This window comes from Cynoglossus semilaevis, chromosome 18 (assembly GCF_000523025.1).
Source record: "Cynoglossus semilaevis isolate Cse_v1.0 chromosome 18, Cse_v1.0, whole genome shotgun sequence".
In the NCBI taxonomy this organism is placed as follows: Eukaryota; Metazoa; Chordata; class Actinopteri; order Pleuronectiformes; family Cynoglossidae; genus Cynoglossus; species Cynoglossus semilaevis.
This window is the reverse complement of record NC_024324.1, coordinates 8,845,897-8,870,177: the sequence shown is the minus strand read 5'-3', so window position 1 is coordinate 8,870,177 and position 24,281 is coordinate 8,845,897. Positions and strand designations below refer to the sequence as shown.

At 42.6% G+C, this 24,281-nt stretch overlaps 1 protein-coding gene across 1 annotated transcript in view; it reads left to right on the top strand.

Moving 5' to 3' along the window:
* rbms3 (RNA binding motif, single stranded interacting protein) overlaps positions 1 to 24,281 on the top strand; it is a 307,360-nt gene that overhangs the window by 30,755 nt on the left and 252,324 nt on the right. The window contains exon 6 of the mRNA XM_025065109.1: positions 998 to 1,186. Coding sequence (XP_024920877.1) covers positions 998 to 1,186 — 189 coding nt within the window. The remainder of the gene's footprint in view (positions 1 to 997; positions 1,187 to 24,281) is intronic.

The window sequence follows — 24,281 nt, the reverse complement described above, 5'->3', positions numbered from 1 at the left end:
GCCGTTAAGGTGCCCGGCTCCGTAGCTTAGCTTCTTGCTCCGTGTGCCGCAGTGGTAAATGTTTAGTAAAAGGTCCTTCAGGACGTGCATTTATGAGGCAGCTCATCTCAGCTGAGAGAGACAGAGAGACAGAGAGAGAGAGAGAGAAAACATCCACCTGACCTCATAACTTATTTATGGAGCCAGAATGCAGAATGAAGCAACTCTGTGCTTCACATCACCTGGCTGCTGATTTCAGATGACTGTGGTCTGATCCGTCCTTCAGACAGGGTGACTTCTTTCTTTCTTTTTTTTTTTCCGTCCTCCTCTTTACTCTGCTCGTCTCTGCTTTATTGTTCGGGGACTTGAAGGCACCATGCACCAGACTATGGTCCAACACAAGCACTCGGACACGGCACATTGATTTTTTTTTTTTTTTTTTGAGACGCATTAAGTGCAGTCAGTGCCTGTTTTTGTCTTAGGAGGTTCTTCACTGTAACAAAGTGACCGACCCAGTGAGCAGCATCAGGTCCAGAACCTTTAATGTTTCAAACGGTCACAGCAGCAGCTGAAGTAAGACTTCGTCACCAAAACAGTTTGGTCTTTTTTGCTATGATGTCAAAATGTGTTTCTCTTCTATTCGTGTTATTACGGTTCTGTCCCAGTGCCACTTTGGTAGTGGGGGCTTAGTGGTTAAGGAAGTGACCTTGGGTTCAGAAGGTTTCAGGTTTGAGTCCACCAGCTGCTGAGTTAGAAAGTTCTGTTTGTCTTCTATCTGTGGCTCACAGTGGTTTTACACCTGAAGATTACAGAATCTTACAAAATACTATTGATTAACATGTACAAAATCATTTCAAATAATTAAAAAAATATTTTTTTATTTATCAAAGTTTGCAATAATTTATTTTAGATTGCAACAGTCTAATGGATGATCCAAGTTCTCCTGTCGTTGTTCTGTTAGTCCTTCTGTTAGTTCTTGTCCTGTCACTCACATGTTCTTCAACCCCACCCTGTCCAGGCACAGCAGAGGAAGATGGAGGTCCAGAGTGGAGTTCAGCACAAGGAACCCCGCCCTCTGGGCTCCCCTCCATCGGGGGCCAATCAGCAGGATGAACAGGATGACAGCCAGACGGACGCTGGGGGCAGGGCCTCGTCTGACAGCCACAGTAAAGACTCTGAGGCAGCGAGCCACAAAGACGACAGAAGAGTGAGTTACATGCTTCCTCCAGCGTGTGTGTGTGTGTGTGAACGTGTGTTTGACGAAGGTGTGTGTGGTTCTCTGGGTGTGTCTGTACGTGTGAGTGTTGAGTGATGAGTTCCGGTCTTTCCACATACACAGTCCCCTGTCATTGTGTCTGTGAAAGTTGTGATGTGGTTTCCATGATCTGTGGTGTCAAATGATGTCACGGCTTCAGCTCATGTGAGTGTGGAGCCGTGGTACTCGCTGAAACACAAAAGTCCCAGCAGTAACTGGGAAACTATAGACACCTCTGGTCTCCGGCTTTAAAAGGATGTTGGGATAAAAACTCTGTGTACACTCTCCAACACCACAGGTAGGACATTTCCATTTCTAAAACCTCTTATGTATACATACAGGCCTTTAGCAAACGTCGGTTTCTGTGAAAAAAAAAAAAAAAATCAGCCCTCTGCCATCTCCGGGCCCTTGGCACGTCAAAGAGTGACGGTGAAAATTCTCCCCGGCTCTCCTCCGTCTCACGGATGTCAATCACAACATCTCTAGCAGGAGCCTGAGCCTGGTTCTGTCAATCAGCCGCAGAGGCTCTATAGGCCTGGATGCAGAGTGGAGATGGAGGCAGAATAAACACAACAGATATACAAAAACACTCAGCAGATGACAGCAGTGGCTGCTGCTGGCAGCTGTGAATGGGATGCATGTCACGGCTGGCTGTATCAGCCTGACTCCTCTGAGGCGACTTTGTGCAAAACAAAAAAAAAAGGATTTGACATAAACCTTTAGGGGGGTTCACCCTCCAGGTACTTAAAGTACCTTAGTACTTAATATCAGCCGTATTTGTAATTGTTTTAGGTGTGGTGTGAACTCAGCAGGTTCTGAACTTTTGACTGTATGTAGACTATATATATTTTTTGAGGCATTTTGAAATGGAAAAGTTCCCGAGTTTATACTGTAAAGGATATTATAAACAGTTGGGTGTTTTTTTTTGTTTTGTTTTTTTTAAATTCATACTTTACCTCAAGTGCTCACTTCAGGTGACACTCAGCCATTTAGTCAATTCTTATTGGACTGGATGTGATGACATTATTATTATTTATCTAGCATTAGGTCGGAATTTTCACGTATTATTTTGTTTTAAAATTAAAATTAGTAAACACAATGTAAAGAATTACGTCGAAACAAAAATAGAGTAATCAAATCTATTAACACAGTCTTTGAAAACCACATATTGAAAAATATGGTCCAGAGAAATGACTTGGTCGTACTGCTCCATAATGATTGTAATGTACGTAATATCGTATTCACCCAACAGTATTTTACCAACTAACAGCAGAGAATGAACGTCTACGTAGGTGAAAATATGTTGTTCAACCTGTGGTTTGACTGTGACCTGGTTATTAGCACGCATCATTAGCAACTCAGTCTGAAGTTGCCAGTGTTAAATCAAATGTTGCCAGGTTTTGTGGACGAGTCTCCAGTGACCACATGAACGTCTACTGTTCCGCCCACGTTCTTGTGGAAATAGACGCTGACGTCATCAACAAACATGTTGTTTTTGATGAGTCTGGCTGCACAGATGTGTCCACTACAAACGTGTTTGAGTGACAGGAACAGAGAGAGAGGATGAAAACAGTCAGGAGGAGACGTGTCTTTAGAACAGGATTTTAATCTGAACCATCGATGAAGAAAAGCAGATTTTAAAGGTTTTTAAATGTCTTTTTTCCCCCCACGTGTTATTTTTGGGGATAATTAGCAGTTGAGTCAACATCTGCTGCAACTTACTAAAGTTTGCCCAGGGAGTGCGTTTCCTCTGACACCACCTGCCCGTTGACAGGCCGACGACTGTGGCTGTCGTGGAGCCATCGATTAGAGCGGACAGTTCATTCATCAAAGTGTCATCAGTGGAAGTGGATCTGTGTTCTTGTCCTTGTTAAAAACCGCTGCTTGCCCATGGCTTTGCCCTTAGTGTTTATTAGGGATGCGTCGCAGAGAATGAAGTGTCACTTTTTGACCTGCAGTGTGAAACGTCAGGTTGTTCCTCGCTGCGGTCGCCTGTTGCTTCAAGGTGAAGGAAGTCGGGCGGCGAGAACACGTCGGCCGAGAACTGTACTGGGATTAGGCTGAGGTTAGAGTCTAAATGATAAACTAGACCCACATAAATATATATACATACATTTATATATGCATACATATGTACACCCTTACATGTATCCATACATTCATATGTCCATAAATGATACAAAAATACACGCAAATATATGTGCACACATACATACAAGCATACATTTGCACATGCACTCATCAATTCATACATATATGTTTTGCATATATGTACATATTTATATAATACATACATACATGTGCATACCCTGTTGGTGGCTGCATGCAATTGCAGTTACCAATGTCAGCTGTTGACCAGAACATTTGATCTGTTGACCTGTTGTAGAAACTGAGGCGTGATAATAACGTGGACAGTGGCAGTCAGAACCGAACCCCTGACCTAAGATCTGGCTGGACCTGGCGTTGAATAGCAGCAGAGTTCCGGTGTTGCCAGATTTTGTTGTTAAGTGGGGCAATAATAGGACTGTGAAGGCAAATTTCAAGGGATTTTGTGAGACTTTGTGTTTGGAAGAGTTCTCAAGGAAGAAGTGTTGACCCAGGCGGTAAATCAGTCCCTGCACTATGACCTCAACACGACTCTTTGCCACCTCACCGTAACCTAAACCTTCATGTTGATCTGTGAAACTCAGCGCGGTGCTGTGTTTGACCTCCAAACTGCCCCTCCCCTCAGGATTAACCCCCCTGCATCTCTGTATTCGTTTCCCTTCTCATTATTCTGTAATTAGCTTCCCTGAAATTGCGAGGTATCAACCCACCACAGATAATAATGACTTGAAGGAGTGCTAATCTCAAATATTGCACTAATTGGTGTCATGTAAGACTCCGACTGACCTTTAACCTCATTACCTGCACTGGAAGCACAGAGTCTCCCACCACAGTGAGACGTTTCTGCTGATGCTGCACTTTTCATAATTGTCGTCCGTTCTCAGCGTCTGTGTGAGCGTCCGTACCTGTGTTCAGAGTTTATTCCACCTCTCTCTCTCTTTCTCTCTCTCTCTTTTTCTCTCTCTCTCTCTCTCTCTCTCTCTGCCTAAAAAACCCAACCTATTTATTCCTCGCTGCTTTCTTTTTATGAGAACTGACTCATTAGGGATTAGGCTGTGGAGCGTGCAGCCAAGCAGTCGTCTCATTCACAGTGATTGCAGTTAATTTTATTATACTAATAAAGAGCATTAAGGAACAGGAGAAACAAATTATATTGAATTGCTGTGAGCAGAGACTTTGTGTGCACTTTTAAATGAACAATCAGCAAATTTAATTTTCTGCTGAATGAGGATAAATTCCACATTTGTTCTGCGTTGAAATCCGCTGGTAGGAGCGCCCGACTCGTGGGACGTGTTGAGTTTGTGATGTCTTTTTGTCTAAACGCTTTCTTTCTTGTTATGATTTGAACGTGGGCTGTAAAAGAAAATGGTTTCTCACCTGGAGGAGACAGGTTGACAGGCCAGTCATTTTCATTTTCTGTGAACTCTCACAGTAGCTGTGGCCAAAGGGACAAGTGCTGCGTTTGAGGGATTCGTTGATGTCAATTGATATAGTTGTCTTTTCCAACTAGGGCTACGCAGACCTGTGGTGGACATTTAATTAGTTTTTTAGCTTTATCATCAACATAAAATAGCTGGAATGATCTGGAATCATTTTTTTAAAAAAGATTTAACAAGGTAAACTGATTATTAATAATGTTAATGTGTTATTAGATATGCATGTAATTAAATGTATTTATTTTTACTACTAAAACAAATACCTAATTTAGTGAGACACTGATACCCCCGTGTTCTACACACGTACGGAGGTATTTAGTGAGACACTGATATCCCCGTGTTCTACACACGTACGGAGGTGTTTGTGACGTGTAAAGTCCAAAACTTTGCCTCGAGCCCTGGCCGGTTCTGCTGAAGTGCAGGTTAATCAAGTGTCAGAGAGCCCTGATCACGGGGACGGCACCGTGTGAAGACGACCATAATGTGCACATTAAACAGCCAATCACAGAGCTTTATGTGAGTGGACAGGTTCGAAACCGCCCGTCGTGTCAAACTGTGTACAATTACACCTACAAACAGCCGTCTGTTTTATTACTGCAACAAATTGAAGCGGTTACAGCCAAACTATTTTGTCAGCGCGGAGCGGAGCGGGCGGAGCGTGGCAGCTGAGGAGCTGAACAATGGCCAGGACCTTTGAAAAAGTCCTTACTACTCAATTTTGGGGAGGAAATTAATGGCTTTCTTGCTCAGCTGTGTCAGGGAGGAAAAATAAATTGTAGCCGTTACAGTGTTAGATACTCGGCAATTTCTTAATCCTTTGACAGCGCGAATATTCACTGCCGTGTACTACACAGTTTCACAGGAAAACACCATTAGTGACGGATGCTTTGTGGAGAGGTGAGATGTGACTTGACTGGTATGTCAGTGTTAAACGGGCAGGTGCAACTGTACTGCATCAACGCTGTGTCATTCACAGCCCGACTGAAGGCTAATCTTTAACTGCTGACATTTGTTGCAGCTCAGTCTGGACCAGGTTTTTATTTAACGCTGCCAATGGAACGCTTGATTTTATTCTGCATATGAATTGACAGATCTTTGGACGTTAGCTGGATAATGTTGGTCGATTCTAAAACAGCGGGGTGTGGACTTTTTAGAATTTTAAATTGATTTGTAAGAACGTTTTTTTAATTCTGTTATTTTATTTGCTTCTGAAGTTAGCCAGATTTTGGTTTTTTATTTGCTTCTGAAGTTAGCCAGAAGGCAGAGCAAAGGAGTACCAGGTTTTGTAAAGTATAGAAATATTAAAAGTCAACTAAGTAATAGCTAAGAGTTAGCATAAAATATTTCATGGAGTTTTACAGACAAAACTAGTTACAACTGCATAGCTAAAAGTTTAACTGTGAGAGCTGTGGTCGTCTCTGCAGTGTAGCAGTTAGTACGCCGGCCTCGGACGCAAAACAGAAAGTCCTCGGTTCGATTCTCAACTGCAAAAGGCAAAAAAGGTGAATGAAAGAGGTTCTATAAATTACCAGTCAACAAAGTAAAAGGAGGAATTATTTATAAAACAATAATAATCAATAATAATAATAAAAAAATCTAAATAAAAATCTTATAAATTATAAGTACTAAAATGTTAAAACATAATAAATAAAAAAAATCATAAATTATAACTACTAAAATGTTAAAACATAATAAATAAAGAAGAAAGAAAAAATTCCTTGGAGTTTTTTAAGACCTTTGTCGAAAATAGTCCAACCTTTGTAAGACCTTTGTCGAAAATAGTCCAACCAGGCTCAAAGCTATCTTTACTGTTTCATTGACTTCAAACCAAATGCCTTAAAATCCTCTTTTACTTGGTGGAAACCCCAGAAAAACCCAACCTTACGAAGAAAGCATTCCAATATTTCAAAGTTAATTTCCTTCCCTGACGGCAGGCCATGAAAAATTCATTGTAAGGAAAGAGGTCTCCATTACAGAAAACCCCAAAAACAGCTCTTTAAAACGGCGCGCCGTAGCTTAATTGTAAAACTAATGAGATCAGTCAGCGTCTGGTGGCTCTGTTCTCCCAGGTTGCTGATTCACTCATAAATGAAACTCTTTCATCAGCAGTGTAAGCAGTCAAATATCAAAGCTTCTCCTTCAGCATCGCGTCAGAGCACCTGACGTCTGCCTCGGCGTTCTTGCGTCAGTGTGTTGTCCGACCAGTTATGAGTAAATTATTCAGCTCTGTCCACATTAACTTGTTCAATTTACTTGATAATTAGACAGAATGGCTGAGCAGTAATGAACAGTGATGTGATCCTGAGACGGGCGCCTTTGATGAACGCGCACATTTTGCAAACGCTGTAATGAGGCGACTGCGGCAACACTGCTAAAATATCTAGCAATGTCTAATTATGGAGATTTCCATATTGTTAAAAGTTGAAAGTAGTGTTGTGTTGAACTGAGGATTTGTCCTGATAACAGTGAAACAAATGAGGCACAGCCAGTGGAACAGAAAGTGAGCAGACACGTTAACAGAGAGCAACACACAGGCTCAGACCAGCAGCCATCCCTCCATTGGAGGAGCCTCCGTCATCTCTATCTGCTTTTTAACACGATCTGATTCCTGCCCTGAAAAATAGCCCCCTCTGTTGGCTTGTCTTTGTGGTCGCTGCCTGCTGAGAGTCGGTTAAAGGGGATCACAGCTCCGTGGAGTGTGTGCGGATCAGTGGTAAAGACACAGTGCCCCCCCCCCAAACTCCCTGACACATGCTTTGATGGGATCACTGACTGTTCCAAATCCCGCCCCTCCTCTACTGACACAGATGACCTGAGAGGCTCACTGGACTTGGCAGAGTCAGCAGCGATCATCACTCCAGCTCTGGCTGACCTCAGAGTGTTGGACCGTTGACCTCCAGCAGCTACAGACGAGGATCACTGCAGCCTCACTGCTCCACAGGTGTCCACACCTACAAACAGGACGCTCTGTTTCTGTGGAAAGAATCATAGTCTTATATTAGTCTTTCATTATCGTAGTCGAAGTCAGAGGTTCATAATCATTTTTGGCCCTTTCTACAGCCCAACCAGATCGATGGAATTTCTTACAGCTAAAAAAAAAAAACAGAAACTATATCATTCAAATGTCATTTTTTTATTTCAAACTCCACAAAGGAGATGCTGATTACACGTCTTTAATGTGCAAAAAAATTCTCCACCAAATCGTCTTCGCATTTTTCTATCGTGCGCACCCCCTAGTGGCAGCTTGTGCAGACCCAGGTCACTTTGGGAATCCCTGGTTTAAGCTAATAAAAATGGAACCTGAGATTTTTTTTTTTCATATTCAAGTCTTTTAAAATGTGAATTTTTGGACTAAGGAGCACAGGAAAAATAGATTGATTTTAAATGTGTTTCCAGGCTCAGAATGGCACTGATGCCGTGTTGTGTTTTGTTGTGCTCATCAGACTTGGTCGTTGTCCATCGTTGACCGGCCCTAAAAACAGCTGCTGGTGAATTGCAGGACTGAGTTTGTCCATAATAAAATAATCGTCAGAAATGCAGTGACGAGAACATAATCTGGGAACACCCAATTTAGGAAGCCATCTGGAAACCTTGCTGTGATTAAATAAAACTCGTCTCCCTTTTGCATTTTCATTTTTAATCAAATGCACAAGCTGTGGACGTTCGCCGTGAATGTGTGCGTTCCACACCGATGCTGGGCGCCGTCAGTTGTCGGGGATTTGGTTCTGACTCGCTGTCAAATCTAAGAAACTGTTGACTCTCGCAGTTTGTGACGACTTGGCAGCAGAAGCAAAGGTCAAGACAGACTTGTGCAGGAATTGCCAAATGTACAACATTAGCACACCTCAGTCCCTGTTTTCCACATATGTGCATGTCCTGGGAAACAATTCCTGCCAGAAGTTATATTTAATATTCTCACTGCTGCCCGGAGACGTCGGATCACGTGTCCGTTATATAACGTACTCTAGACCAGACCTGTTTGTTTCAAATCACAGATATTTAATATAAATCCTGGCACTGGCTGCGTCAACGGGAATTCTGTTTGGATGAAACAGCTTCTCAGGCTGTTTGTTTTGGACAATCTGCAGGAGGAAGTGGAATAATGTAGTCGAACAGTTCCACATCACAGGGCCCAGAGGAACTATTTCACTTCACATTGAATACTGTTTTTTAGTTGTTTTTTTTCAGGTCTGATTCGTGTCCTAAATGAATGAATGTAAAAATAAATTCAACACTTACAATAAATCTCCAAAATTGAACATTGTCTGACATAAAAACACTTCATGTTGCCAACTACAAGGAGCAATGAATCTTTAGCCTTACTTTGGGGAAAAGATTCCCAAAATGTGAGGTTGATGGAGCTGCCACTGGGGGGTGCATGAGATTAAAAATGTGACGGCAGTTTGGAGACAAATAGGAATAGAAATAATTGAATAGAAATAATAATATAATAATAATAATAATAATAATCCTCTCAGAGAGGAGAGGTCGGTTTGCTTGCCCACAGCAACGTTGACAGATCACTGTCTTCTTTTAAAGACAGTGAAAGCTTGCCCACAGCAACGTAACATCACTGTCTTCTTTTAAAGACAGTGAAGGATCTAAGGTGAGGAGATTCCTTTGATCAGTTAAGCTCTTCTGACAGATGTTTCCTGGCTCTCCTCAGTCGGGGATTTAAACTTTAAATTTGAGCCTTCCCCCTCAGGTCCAATCGGATATTTAGACGTCAGATATAAAGTGACACCCTTAATGGCAATTGCTGTTTTCCTTCCCGGCCTCTAGTTGCCCCCGCGCTGCGAGCATTGGCACTCATTTCATCCCGTAGCCGCACCACTTTCCAAAAGCCGTCGCCCCAAAGAATTGGGCTTAAAAATCAGCAAAGCGCTTCAAGATGTCCCGTGATATTTTTGGCCACATGTACAAATTATTTTATGAGCTGGTTCAAGTATCCACTTTGGCAGCAGTGCAGCTCTGGCAGCGGCGGTGAATGTCATTCACTGGGTTTAAGTCAGGAAAGCAAATAAGACGTGGCTCCGCACGAGGATACAGTATGTTTAAATGACCTCCAGTCCAACCTCAGGCCTCCGGGGTCTGCGGCCAAATAAGGTACGCCTTGATATCAGCGGAATTCTTAAGTAATGACCTGAAGACTGTGATGATTGGTCGGTTTAACACTCGTCCTCAGGACGTCACACCAGCCTGGTGATAATGAGGGCAAACACCTTTTGTTCTGCAGATTCCCACAGCCTTAAGTGTGGTTTAAAAACGACTTCTCACCAGCGATTAAAGTAAACGGGACCGTGTTCCAGACTTAACAACTCCAGTGTATATTCACACCTTCTTAGTCGGTGTGACCAATCCCGTTAGCCGCAGCAGCGACAGCACAACAGGCCGCTCATTTACGCCGCGACTGAGATGGAAGACGGTCATTAACGGGAGGGAGTGTGTGTCTGTGTCTGTGTGTGTGTGTGGGGGGGGGTACTGGTTCCAACTGAATTGATAGAAAAGGCGTCGGTTGTTTCTTGCTGTGTTCCCCAGAGTCGGTCATGATGACAGTACTGTGGTTAAAGCTGAGGCGTCCAGGTCGGTCCTGACACAGTAATACTGGTTTTCATCAGCGCACTAATTACTGACTGACAGTCCTCTCACCAGTGTGTGTATCTGTGTGTGTGTGTGTGTGACGGACCTAATTAGATAAACTCCCATTACACTTAAAAGTGCATTACTGCGGCTCTTTTATAAAGGGCTATAATTAGCAGAGCTGCAGAGATCGAGTGGTAATTAAGTTATTTCTCAAGTATTATTAGCCCGGCTCGTTACACTGAGCCAGTTGTAATGAAAAAGGAACAGAATACATATTTGAGTTCATGCCTGTGCTTTGTTAGCGGTGTAGATAATAGAGCGGAGAGCATGATTAGAGGCTGTCACAGTGAGTGTGTGTCATGGACTTGAACTCCTTACACTGTACGTCAGCAACTCCGTCATATTGTAGCAGCTGCTTTGACTTGGAATTATCGTTGTCTTCATTCAGATATGTGGAAATAAAGTGTGTGAAAAATCATTGAATCATTTCATGGCCACACTGCAGTACCTGTGTGGAACCTCTAGGGCAGGGGTGTCGAGCTAATTTGGTTTAAGGACCACATACAACCTGATTATATTGTCCAGTACAATCATAACATAATTACCTGTAAATAACATCAACTCCCCCTCTTTGTTTTAAAGCAAATAAGTCCAAGTACATCAGTCAATATTCATATTTAATCAAATATCATTCGACAGAACATCTCTGACATGAAGTGTTTGTGTATTCCTTTCAAAATTCATCAAGCAGGGCCATGTTGAACCCCCTAACGGGACGGTTCTGGCCTACGGGCCATATGTTTTGACGTTACATCACAGATTAATTTTTTTCCCCCCATATGATCATCTTGTTTTAAATTAAGAAAACATCTGGCGTTGCTTTTCAACATTTGATGATGAACAGTGTTCTCCACTTCCTGTCTCTGAGTCCTGCTGTAATCACACATCTCCTGGCTGCTGCTGCTGCTGCTGCTGCTGCTGCTGCGGTGGATCAGAGCTACTGGTGTTATTTATAAATCAGTGTGGAATGGAGAGGCTAACAGGCCTGAGAGGAGGACGCTGGGAGACTGGGTCACTGGCACATTATCACAGGGTGGAATAGACCTATATTTAGCATCTGGGAGGGTTTGATTGGTCAGAGAGACCACTCTCTGGGCCACTGACACTCACATGTGGGTTCCTTCATACTGAACCCATTTGTCACGCTGCTGTTGTAGTGAAGCAGCAGGATGTGTCTCAAAACCACTGTTAAAAAAAGAAGAATAAAGAAAAATAATATTCCCCTGAATTTAAAATATAAAACAATGTTTCATTAAATTTTCCATTTGAGTAAAAAAATATATATTTACCAACAGTGTTTTTAATCTGATTCAGGAATGACTAGTAGAAAATATCAATACAAATAAATTAAAGAAAAATCCATACATAGTAAGAAGAAGAAATAATAATACAAAATTAACAAACGACTATGTTACGCTGACGTGAAATGTATTTTTTTTTTCAAGAAAGTGCAGCAGTGTTTCCTCACTGATGTCATCAGTAATTCTTTGTTTTGTCACTCCCGTTGCGTCACTTCTTATCACAGCTACAAATTGAACTGTTCAAAAACAAACAAACACAAAAATTGTTTAATTATGTTCTGCATTGTGGGATTTTTCTACTCAGAAAAAATAGATCTGATAGCAGTGTTCTGCACATGTGTAAAGGGTGAATGAACCAACGGCGTTTATCAATATTCCAGAAGAACTCATCAGTTTTTATCTTATTTGGCCGCGTGTTGAGCCCACAGGGACATCTGATAGCAGTGTTCTGCACATGTTTAAAGGGTGAATGAACCAACGGCGTTTACTGAGTGACGGCTCTGCACAAAGATGATCGGCTTCGGTGCGCAGATTTCACAGATAAGAGAAAATTGAGAGATACGTAGGAATGACAGACTTGAAATAGATGTCGTGCCCAAGGTTAGCAAATCTCATTTAGAAATTTCAGGTGGGAAAATATTCTTCTCCACCTCGTGCCACAGTTGTCTTTAAAAAGAAAAAAGGAGCTTCTCTTTGTGACGATTGGACGAGCAGAATGAAAAATATATTTGACTATGATTAAAAAAAAACAGATTTCATCCTCTCTGCACCGGGATTGATTTGAATCAGCTGCAGAAATATAGAAGTGAAGTCGACCACAGAGCCTGGAACTCTGTGTTTTGGACAGATGTGCATGTGTTGCATGTATTAGCAGTAGCACGGATGAAAGAGACATACTGTTTGGTTTAGAGATCAGTTGAAGTACAAGTTCTAAATGCAGTGGTGTAGTAGGTGTATGTGATGGAAAAGATGTGGTGCGTGACCCTGTGAGTGGTCCAAAATGAGCAGCAAGGGACAATTTAAATTTTTCAACATGTTTCAATGCATGATTTGAACTTTTTATCCAATAATTCCAACGTCCATTTTTTCCTGTGTCACAACTCTAATGTAGCCATTGGTTGGCTGATGGTAGCCTCGGAACACCTGATTGGCTCAGAGGGCCTGTCAATCACAAGGCTTCTCTTTACACTTAGGAAACAGTAAAATGTAAAAAACAAAAATCCTCAAATTAATTCTTCATGTTTTTTACAGTTTATTCACTGATTACCAGTGAATCTGTGACGTCGACGTCTCATGTGGTTAAAATAGGTCTTATAGTTTACACTAACGCCCACGTAGACGTTCCCTCGAGGTCCTGTGCGGTTCAGTTGTTGTGTAACTAAAGGAAAAGTTCATCCTCCAACTTCAAATCCAGTCATTTGCATTAATATTGCATCTCCGTGCTTCTGTGAGAATCCATCAAATCCTCTTCATCTTCTCCACCGGCCCCGGGGCATTAATACCTCCGTCTTATTTTGGGACGTGTTTGTTGCAGCATAGAATAAGCACTGAGAGAGATGATCACAGATATTTTCTCCAAGGACATCTTACGCAGGAAATTGAGCCTATTTTCAGTGCAGCAGCAGCAGCAGCGGTGGTGGTGGAGAGTAGGTCTCATTATGACTCACTCTGAGCTGAAACGCTCCAGATGAGTCAGGAATGAGGGGCCGGTGTCCGTGGCCGTGGTGATGCACGGGCGAATGTGAAAGTGAACTGAGAGGGCAGTGAAGATGGAATGAAAATGAGAGGAGAGCTTAGAGAGACCCTCAGGGAAAAGTCAGGGGACCAGAGGGGGTCTCTGAACGGGTCCATGACCGGGTAGAAGTTCACGTTAATATGGAAGTGAAATGAAACTGTGCTCTGTGTGGTAGAAGTTCATGTTAATATGGAAGTGAAATGAAACTGTGTCCTGAGCAGAACTTGGTGGAAATGTCCTGAATTGTCTGAGGGAATATCAGAGAAACAGACCACGTCAGTCTGTGTTTACACCAGCAGATCAGATTGATCCCACATTTGGGAAATTCTTGAAAAGCTAGTTGCATTGGCTGGGAAACGAACCCAGGCGTCCCCCGGGGCAGGCGACAATTCTACCACTGAACCACCAGCGCTGATGTTGGCGGAAGAAGAAAATATGTGGCGATGAAATTTGGCACGGAGCTGAAATCTTGCGGCGACAGATGAAGACGTTACACGGACTTTTCACCTTCCTTCCTTCTCTTCCTCCTTCTCGACCTTCGCTTTTCCTGTTCCTTCTAATTCTTCTCCTTCCTTACCATCTCCTCCTCCTCCTCTGTCTTCTAGTTCTTCTCCTACTACTTCCTTATTTCCTCTTCACCTCCTTTTTTATTATTTTTATTATCTCATGACAAACTGAACACCTTGCGGTCGTCAACTTTTTTCGACTCAGTTTGACGATCGACTGTTGAACTTTCTCGATGTTTGCGTTACAGCAGTAGCTGATCCTCTTCCTGGGATAAACCTTAATCAGAATAAATTGTGTGTGTGTGTTTGTGTGTGTGTGTGTCAACAGGCTGCGGTGGCCTGTTGAACCACCTAAAGGATCCTATTTAACGGGTCAGCCGAGCAATTAATCAAGGGTTTAATTGGAATCCCGAGTGGAGTGACATGATTTATGCAAATGAGGTCATTAATATGCATGCCTGGATTCAGCGCTTAAATTAAAACGGCTCATCCCGCCAGTGCAGCCTCGCACTTTCATTACGGTAAATTAGAGAACGATAATAAGTCCAAATACACATATTTATTTTCCACAGACAATCGGAACGGGACGAACCCACAGGAAGAGAAGAAAGGAAGTAGAAAAAACGAGCAGACCAACAGGAGGAGGCGCTGGAGCGTGAGGCGGGAGCAGCACTAATACTGTTAATTTTCTCCTCATTAGAAACCAACCGCTATCGGCAGGGCTTCGGTTTTAATTGGATCACCAGGCAATTTAAAGCACATTTGGTTCTTAATTGCTCTTTTTTTTTTTTTTTTTTTTTTTGCATTTTATTATTAAAATTCGGCAGCAGCCGTGGTTTGTTATTCATCATAGTTTAAGTCCCGGCCAGTGCTGTGCTGTGCTGGATGTGTGACCTCTGCTGTTGCCCTTGGTAACCGTCCCATTCCAGGGACTGGGTGTGACCCTTGAACCCCAGGTGTCTGGACCACTCACCCCCGCTGTTTCTCACCTGTTTTTCCAGGCATTTTTCAGTAATGTAGAAGTTTATCTTTCAGTTTTGCTAAAAAAAGAAAAAGAAGCTAAAATGTTGATTTTCAAATGGAATTTAGTGTTGGCTTTGTTTGACTTTACATCTTTAAATTTGCAGCCCACCTTTATTTTGAATGCGCTCCAAATGTTGTGTTGTGACCCAGTTTTTCTGTGACACCGTTCCCTGGTCGTTAGCTGACAATTGAAGACGCTTCTCTGTCTCTGCGTCTGTCGCTAATTAAAACTCCACCTTGCAGCTTGTGTGTGTGTGTGTGTGTGTTTACCTGCGTGTGTGTGTGTCTTGGTGTTTTGAGGGGACAGGTCTGGGTGTAATGGAGAGCAGCGGGGTGTGTTTGACAGCTGGTGTGTGTGGAGCACAGTGGGTTAAATAAACACAGGAGCAGTGATGGAGAGAAAAAGGAAAAGGATTTCATTCACTCTGACCTCTACTGGTCACTCACACACACACACACACACACACGCGCCCTTTATCTGTTACTTGTTTGCTGGTTGCCTGAGGGTTGTCTGTAATTATAGCCATGACCAGGAAGATTCTTTTTTTATTTTTTTTGCATGGCAGATTGTCCAGCTCCATGCTGCATCAGGTAACCGTGACAACCGCCTCCCTCCTGCCAGTTAACGGCACCATCACGGCTCTTTAAAGTGACCAAATGTCATTACAGAGTCCAGGGAGACACAAAGAGAGGGAGGGGGAGAGAGAGGGAGAGAGAGGGAGGATGATGGAAAAACACACACACACTGCATCACTGCATTGGATTGTCATTAAGTCTAGCAGTAATTTAACATGTTGATAATCATTATTATCATTTATTTTTCTCATCAGATCAAATCTGAGGCCTGACGTCACATCTGTGGTCAAATGGAGTCAGCTGACGTTCAGTTTCCTCAATTTAATGCCTCTGATATTTCACTTGCGTCATCGTGGGTTGATAACGAAACATGAGATTATCTTCTCACAGAGGAAGGGGGTGTGGGGGGCGGGAGGGGACATCAGCTCCATAGTCTGACCCCTACTGTCAGAGTGGTGTAATCTCAAAATCAGAGTGGATTACAGTTTTTGCAAAGTAGAGTGAAATTTGAACTGAGAGCCACCTCTCCTGAGGTGTGGTTCCCCGCAGCACCAGAGGGAGGCAGTGACACACCTTGATGTGGCACTGGCTGGGGCCGGTTGTGGGCGCCATCCTTAACCATGTTCACCTTTTAATTTGCCCAACGAAGCGAACAACAACTTGTTGCCGTGTTTTATGCAGAGTGTCATTTGGAGGAAACTCGTGTTAGAGTTGAAGTTATGTACAGAGCGCTGTAGAGTGTGTGTGAATATATTTCTGATTGTTGAGAATCAGTCGATGACCTTCATGGAATGTTGGACGTTTTTATAGAGAAGGAAATTAGTTATTTGGACTGAGAAAACACTGGTTTATACTGAGGTGGAGGTTTTTCAAACTACGGCCCGAGGACCAGTTATTGGACTTGCTTCCATTGGCCAATGTCTTCTGTGTATTATTTGATTAATGAAATATTAAATACTAACAATGTGGTTCTTTTTAAAAGTGTACTTTTTATGCAGTTTTAACTCCTTTTAATTCAGGATCTTTCAATTATTTGATTAATGAAACTTAACTCCTTTTAATTCAGGATCTTTCATTTATACATCATTTTTAGTTAAGATGTTTTTATGACCTCATTCCTCATTCTATTTATTCATCTTATTTTGATTTACTTTTAACCACATAGTAAAGTATTATTTTTGCTGCTTAATTAGTGACTACATTAGTAACAGTTTGTTCAGTGAGTGGTAGTTTGTTTTCCAAGCATTTTCTTGAAAATTTGATTTTTTTTTTTTCCCTCTTCTGATGTAATTTATGAGATCTATGGTAATCTTCAGATAAAATAATTCAGGATAATATATAATCTACCTTGACAAAGAAAATAACACCAAAAAGAAGATTCAGAAATAAACAGGATTAAGAGAATGTGGGAGAAACTGGCTGCAGGATTTTTCCCATGCCGGTTCCTCTGGGAGGATTTTCACTGTAGAAGAAGTCAGAGTCAGAGATACTGTCGGGCTGTGAATGGTTGTTGTAATTTAATATGCAAATGAACATTAAAGATGACAGAATATCTGAGAGACAAATTAAGCAAATATTTGACCCATGCTGCCATAAATACAAGTGATGGATGAGCCGTCACTGCTGTTAATGCTGTGATGGAAGACTCTGAGCTTTTCTTCTTTTTATAAACCTCTCCTCTTCTTTCTTCTCTTTTCCTCCCCCCTCCTGTCCTCCTCTGTCTCCCTCCTCTCCCCCAGCTCCTTACAGACCGAGTCCACAAAGTTAACTTTTTAACCGTCCACTCTCTTCCGCCTAATCAATAGTGGGTTTGCTATAATTTCTGGCCCCCTGTCTGATCATAAATGTTCCTCTTGATCTGCCACTGCTGAGGAAAATCAATAGCCGTCCTGTGGGCCAGCTGTTAGCTTTTTATTATTTCTTAAATCAGTCAGGTCTGAGGTACAAAGTTACCAAAGTGGAGGCCGAGGCACCGGTGGAGCCTTTAGTTCATAAAACGAACCTGTCCCTGAAACCTCTGTATGAAGATATTGATCCTGAGCCGGGAAGAAAAAAAAAGAAAGAAAAAAAAAGCTTTCTTACATTTCTTTATTACCGCGTCCCCAGCAGCGCTGCTGTAGCGTAATGTGGTTAGCACAGCGTGACTACCTGGTTATACTTGGCCAAAGTAGTATGAGACATGAGTGTATTGGTTTAAGGCTGCTCTCATGTTCCCCTGACGTGTAATAGAACACTGGGTTCTTTAGTGTTCCGTCGCTCTCTCTGGGCAGCCTCTTGATTTCACCTGAGTTTGGATTAGATTTTATGACCTCACAGCATCATATGTTTGAGCCTGCAGTGTATCCACTGTTACATGTACCATTACAGTGATGGGAGAAAAACACACAGTAGTTCAGGGTGGAGTGGGTGGAGGAAAGTGTGGCAGTTCAAGACAGGAGCGTGTTCTTCAGCAGCTGGTTATCATGAGAACATCTGTCACTGAGACACAAATATATCACAACATACACAGTGTTACATTATATTTAGATGTGGAGGGTTAACGTGCACTTACTGAACGGATCACATCCTAAAACGTCTCGTCGCGTTTGTTACTTTACTGCAGTTGGTTGATGCACCACCATTTTTCCACACCTTCAAAGAAAAAAAATGTTTTTTTATTAATTAAAAATGTCCATATTTTAATCCACACCTTCAAAGAAAAAAAAGATCATTTATTTATTAATTAAAAATGTCCATATTTTACACGTCTTCATCATTTGGAAAAATTCCAAATCACTCCCACATATTTTTATCTTGCGCACCCCCTAGTGGCAACTGACGCGCCACACTTTGTGGCTGTATATAAAGATACAGTATATATATATATATACATGTATGGATATATTTATAGATATACATACCAGGCTAATTATATTCTGTTTTTATACCAAAGTCAGGTTAATTATATTCTGTTTTTATACCAAAGTCCATCAGTGAAGGAGAATCAAGTAAAAGACAGTAGTGAGATCTGCTATGAAGTTCGTTGGGGGACAAAGATTTCCCCTGAGGTTGTTTAGATGATCATTAGCCCAAAGACGAAGATGGGAAATAATGAGTCAAACACATGGACCCAGGTGATAAATGACACTTATCACTTATCTAAATGATCAATAAAAAAGGTCAATTAAGGTTATTTGGTAGAAGATGTTGATATAGTGGTTCTCCAGCAGGAGGCTACAGGAGCTGCACATTAATGACTGATTGAAACAATGCGTCCCTGTCTCATTGTAATAACACAGCAGTGATTACGGGTCAGCGCTGCGTTGATGGTAATTTAATGTGCCAGGCATGTAGCTCTGGCTAATGGCTTTTAAATCGCAGTCTCCTTGAAAAATAAATGTTGTCGGCTTACTTTTAATAGTGTGCTGGAATATTATAAGCTTTGTATCTTTGCCTGTCTCTGTTATTCCTCCGCGTAGTCTATCAGATGGTGTTATTTATTTTTGTGTAATTGCAAATATTCAAATCTCTGCTGCGAGGAAAAAAAAAACTGCGTCAAAGTTTTTGTTCCTTCCTCATTCAGGCAGGATGTTTTAGTTCAGCTTTTTGTTGTGACACAGACAAAAACGATGGCTCAGAAAAAGAGCTGACTGAAGTCTTCTGGGTCACTGGTCAGGGACTTGACAGTTTTCCTGACCTGCTGCATTTTTTTTTTGATACCACAAGCTATTCTGAGCTGACAAACCAGAATAGCTTGGGTTCAGCCCCAGGATTGGATCTCAGCTTACTCTGCTCATGTGCCAGTGTCTCCTGAGCCTTTCTCTCAGACATCAGTCTCTCAGTCTCCTGTGAGCTGCCATCTAATCCACCAGTCATCTGAATCCAAACCCCCTCATCTCACCAAGGTCGGGATGAAAGAGCATCTCACCGGAGCCCAGGTCCATCCGTGCGTGGCGGGAGGAAAAGGAGGAGGCGAAATGTCAGTGCTATTCCTGTGAAGCCAGACTTATCAGAGGAGGATTAGTGTTGGACTGATGGCCGCGCTGGACGAGCGAGCGGCGGCGACGGTGTAATCTGACGCCATACGAACCGGTGCGAGTCCCCCGGCGCACGTGCGCATGGCAAACACGAATGCTCGCGCTCACCAGACAAGTTCCTGTTTCCTCTGTTGCTTCGGGTGAAAGATTCTTATTGATTAAAGGGATTTTGACTACTTAATGCTGCGTGCTCAGATAAATATGAATCATTGATGTGGTTTCATCAGGAATTAATGACAGGGTTTAAAGTCAAGCGTCTGACGTGTGGACCGATCTACTAAAGACACGTGTTGGCATTAGGAAGTGAGGAACAGTGGCTTCATGTCAGTACAAACAACGACAGAACGGTGCAGCAGTGGTGATGGGCCTGGGTGCACGGCTCCAGTTAGAATCCATTAACCAATGAAACTATGAAACTATTTTTTCCACCTCCTCCCCTCTCCACCTTGTTTGTCTCCAGTAATCCATCTCTCTTTGGCACCTAATGGATCAACAGCCCCACAGGCAGTTGTTCCTAATTCTGGGCCTTGACCGTTCCTGGCTGGTTGTCCACATCGGGTTTCTATATTTGGTTCTGTGTGAGTTTTGAGCAGACTTTTTAATTTTAGAAACCTGGTCGTGACGTCAGCTCCATGACGTGATCTAAGATGAAGGACCTCTGGAGATGGAGGCTGAAAAAGGACAGAAGTTGGCTTGTTTTTATTCTGTTGTCATTTAGTTACATGTGTATGAGATATGTTTGAGATTGCTCTCAGGTGATTGGTCAGAATCACCTGAAGTTCATCCATGACATCATAGGTCAGGGGTTGGCAAACTCTTTGACTAATAGGCTGTTCTAATAGTTGGATGTAGAATGTTGGGCCAAATATTTTAATTTAAATACAATTTAATAAAATAAACTTTAAGAGGTAATTAGGTACATTTGATCTCTGCTGCCATCTAATGGCATCAACATAAATTACAGTCAGTTTGTTGTAATGCATGAAACAGAATTTTTTTACATCAGTCTTTACCAGACCTTGTACCAGTGTTTAACGGACCAGATTAAAAAGCCCTGAAGGACCATATCTGGGCCCCAGGCCATAGTTTGTCCCCTCTGATATACAGCAGCTGTATCTTGTCCGACACTGTCCCTTAACTCCACAACTCTTAGACCTACATCCTGGGATGTACAGTAGGTCTGAATATCTCACTTGATGCAACCCCAACATGCACAAGGGGGCGCTCAGGCTCAGGTGGCATCTCCTGTAGCTGTGGAGTTAGAGGAGCAGTCTAGGCTTTGTAATCACCACTAGAATTAACTGGAGTTCAAAGAGCCAGTGTGCTCAGTGTGCTGATGCTGATGCTGATAACATTATCTCACTCTCCAGTGATGTCACTGTCGTTTTGTAACGGATAATTTGCCGTTACATCATCCGGGTTAACGCTATCAGCGTTGTTTTTGGAGTACAATTTCAAAGGCTGTGATGACCGTAGTACCTCTGTCTGTCAGCAGGGACACGGTGACTGCACAGAAACACATTAGAGCGGGTGAGTCATAGGTTGGGCTGATTTCAGGAGTACCAGTGCTGGACTGTTCAAACTTCTGCCTCCATCGTGTGTCTGCTATCACTCAGACGCTGTGTTTCAGTTATCACTGTAAAAAAAAAAATCCAAACAAACATTTGATCCAAACTCGCCCTTTAAATTCCCCCCAGTTATCACTTTGAAGAACGGCTCTCGCTGCAGTATTTACTGTCCCGGCGCCGCACACTGAGTTAGTCGCAGCTAAATCAACCATTTTGCCGGGAATAAACCGTGGGACAAATAGAAGCATCATTCTTAATTTGAAAAGCCGACAGGGTAAGAAATGAGAAGGATACAAAGACACGGTCCCCTGGTCTTCATTACAGTCTCTGTCCTCCACACATGACGGAGCAGATTGTGACGGTGGCTCTGACAGGCTGTGGACAATCAGAAGTGACGCATTTATGGATTTTCGGTGTGATCCAGCCTGAATTATGGCTGCTGTCAGTGCTAAAAATGCACCGCGATAGACCTGCATTACCAGAACTCGGCTGAGTCCGTATTCTGATATGGAAACCACACAATCGATGCACAGTAATGGAACGGAGTCGAAGAGAATTTGTTTATAGAGGTGTGATTTATTTTTATGGGGTCTCTCTGGTTTTGTGTATTGTTATTGTTTCCCCCCCGCAGATTTATTGACATCATCTGAATATTTATAAAAGAGAAAGTCTGCGCTGAGGCAGAAATGTGACTTTTATGTTTAAAAATATGGCAGGTCTGAGTGATCGTTATGTGCTGGTTGCTAATGCATTCGATTCATAAAAATATGTAAAAAAAGAATATATTATTTTTTACTCATATAGACCTCTATTCCAGAGGAAGTTTACCTACGTTTGACCTGATTTATCACAATGAGACACAGTATGTCTGCATCACGCCACCTACTGGTGATAGTTTCAGTCGATGAAGAGGCTTCACTGTGAACATTTGTGTCTTAGCATCAGGCTAAAACGTCCAGGTCTGACGTTAGAATTGTCTTCGTATTCTCAATTAATGTTCTCATTTTTCACAGTCTTATTGTTCAACTGTTGGTAAATAAACCAACTCAGATCTCACACTGAGAAAAAAAAAACTCCAGAGTAGAGAGAGAGGGAGAGAACAAGATCTCACACTGAGAAAAAAAAAAACTCCAGAGTAGAGACAGAGGGAGAGACAGAGGGAGAGAGAGGGAGATGAACAGCAGTATAATCTAAGTGCAGTCACAGAGGCTGTTAAAGTGGAGTTGGAGAAACGACATCATCAGTGGAGTTTGTTAGTCTTGATTATCGAGTTATTATTCAAAACTGACCTCAGTTTGACCTCTGTCCAAGGCTCAATCGTGGAACACAGGATTACATACAGATCGTTAAAACAACCTGTGTTTAATGAGGAGTCATAGTAAAAAAAAAAAAAAAAATAGTGCAACAAATCCCTTCCTGAGAAATAATCTTTTCACCTTGATTCATAACAAAGTACAGACTTTGATTTTTGTCCAGTGAACTGAGGTCAGCCTCACTCCGCTGTAGGAAAGTTAAACACTTCTCGAATGTGAAATGTTTCCACAGATCGCTGTGGAAATGGAGTAATCCTGTAGCTCTACTAATAGCCGAGAGTTGACGGAGGAGATGTTTCATTTATCCTATCTGCATCAAGGTCGATGTGGCAATTACCTCGGCCCGGAAAAGAAAATCCACTGAACCCAGTGGTAAATATACAACAAATCACCTGCGCTGTTCAGGGCAGGCAAATTCAGAAATGGGCGACATCAAGTGTTGCTCAAAGGTAGACTGCTTAAGCACAGAGCAGGAGAGAGAGAGAGGGTGAGGGTGGGGGGTGCTTTATTACCCTGCCCGGGAGAGTAGCTCTAAAAGCCCACGGAAAGCTTGCACCTTTTTATGTAGCTCACACTCAAGCTTGTTTAGGAGCTCTGAAATACAGCGTGTTCTGTTTCTGCAGGGGGCTGGAAGGAAGGAAGGAGGGGGGGGGGANGTTATAGTCAGAGTAAGAGGCTGTGAAATGTGGATGCAACAACAGTTCCCTGTGTTGTGTTTACATTTCATATCTGCCTCATGGTTGGTTAGGTAATAAAAGGCACCGGGAGTTGTCATCAGTCTTGGCTGAACGCCTGGACAGGTCAGAGGTCAAAACACATGAAGAATGATTCTGACTGTAGAATCAGGTCTGGTGTCTGTCCTTCTTACTAAAAAAATTAATAAATGAATCTAAAGCCAACTTTAGAAATGTGACCATAATTATTCAGTTTTACTTTGTTAGGTTTAGACAAAAGGAACGAAATTGTCCTCACGTCCTAAAACCTAGAGTGGGATTTATTGAGGAAGTTCTCTACCTGCATTGAATTAAGTGCTGCTGCTCGTTTTTGGCCCACGGGCCATATGTTTGGTACCAAGATTGGAACAAAACCAGGTCCAGTAAGCAATATTTTAGGTTGAATCCACTAATGTAAAGAACATGGAAATACAGAGAAGTCGGTGGCTGTATCTGTTAGCGCTAACCGCTACAACACCATGTGGCCCAGTCCGTCTGCTGTATTAGTATGAGTATCACAACAGGCTGAGTCTCAGTTTGACACCAGGCTCTCGTCACCTTGGCCTTTTATCCGCCCTGCTCTCCTCTCCCCTGAATAGCTACTCAATTCCCCGGCGTTGTCCCTCTTGATCCCTTCACCACCGCTTTCCCACTTACCTTCATCCCTTCCCCATCTCCGCGTCCCTCCCTCCACCGCCTTTTACAGACCGACGTCAGGCTGATGGCGTAGCACTCTTGCTGCGCTCACGCCGGTCGGTCAGCTCAGATTGGCATGCACAGTGTGTCTCCCGCGCTGACCTGCGTGCCTGCATTGCTCTCCTATTAAAATTCCTGTGCCAGTCCCCCTATGAGGAGCGTGCAGCAGGGTCAGCCTGGCTCTCTGGCCTCTCTCTCCCCCCGTCTGCCTAATGAAGAGGACGCCTGTTGGGTTCATTATTAAAGAACAGCTAATAACAGCCGAGGGAGGAAGAAAAGAAAAAAATCCCCCGAAGTGATGGAGAGGCAGGGTGAGAGGAAGACGTGGTCCAAGCTGTGCTGTTTTCAGCAAAAAAAAAAAAAAAAGCCCATGCCCTTTTATTCCTAAATATTACGAGACATGCTGCCGCCGCAG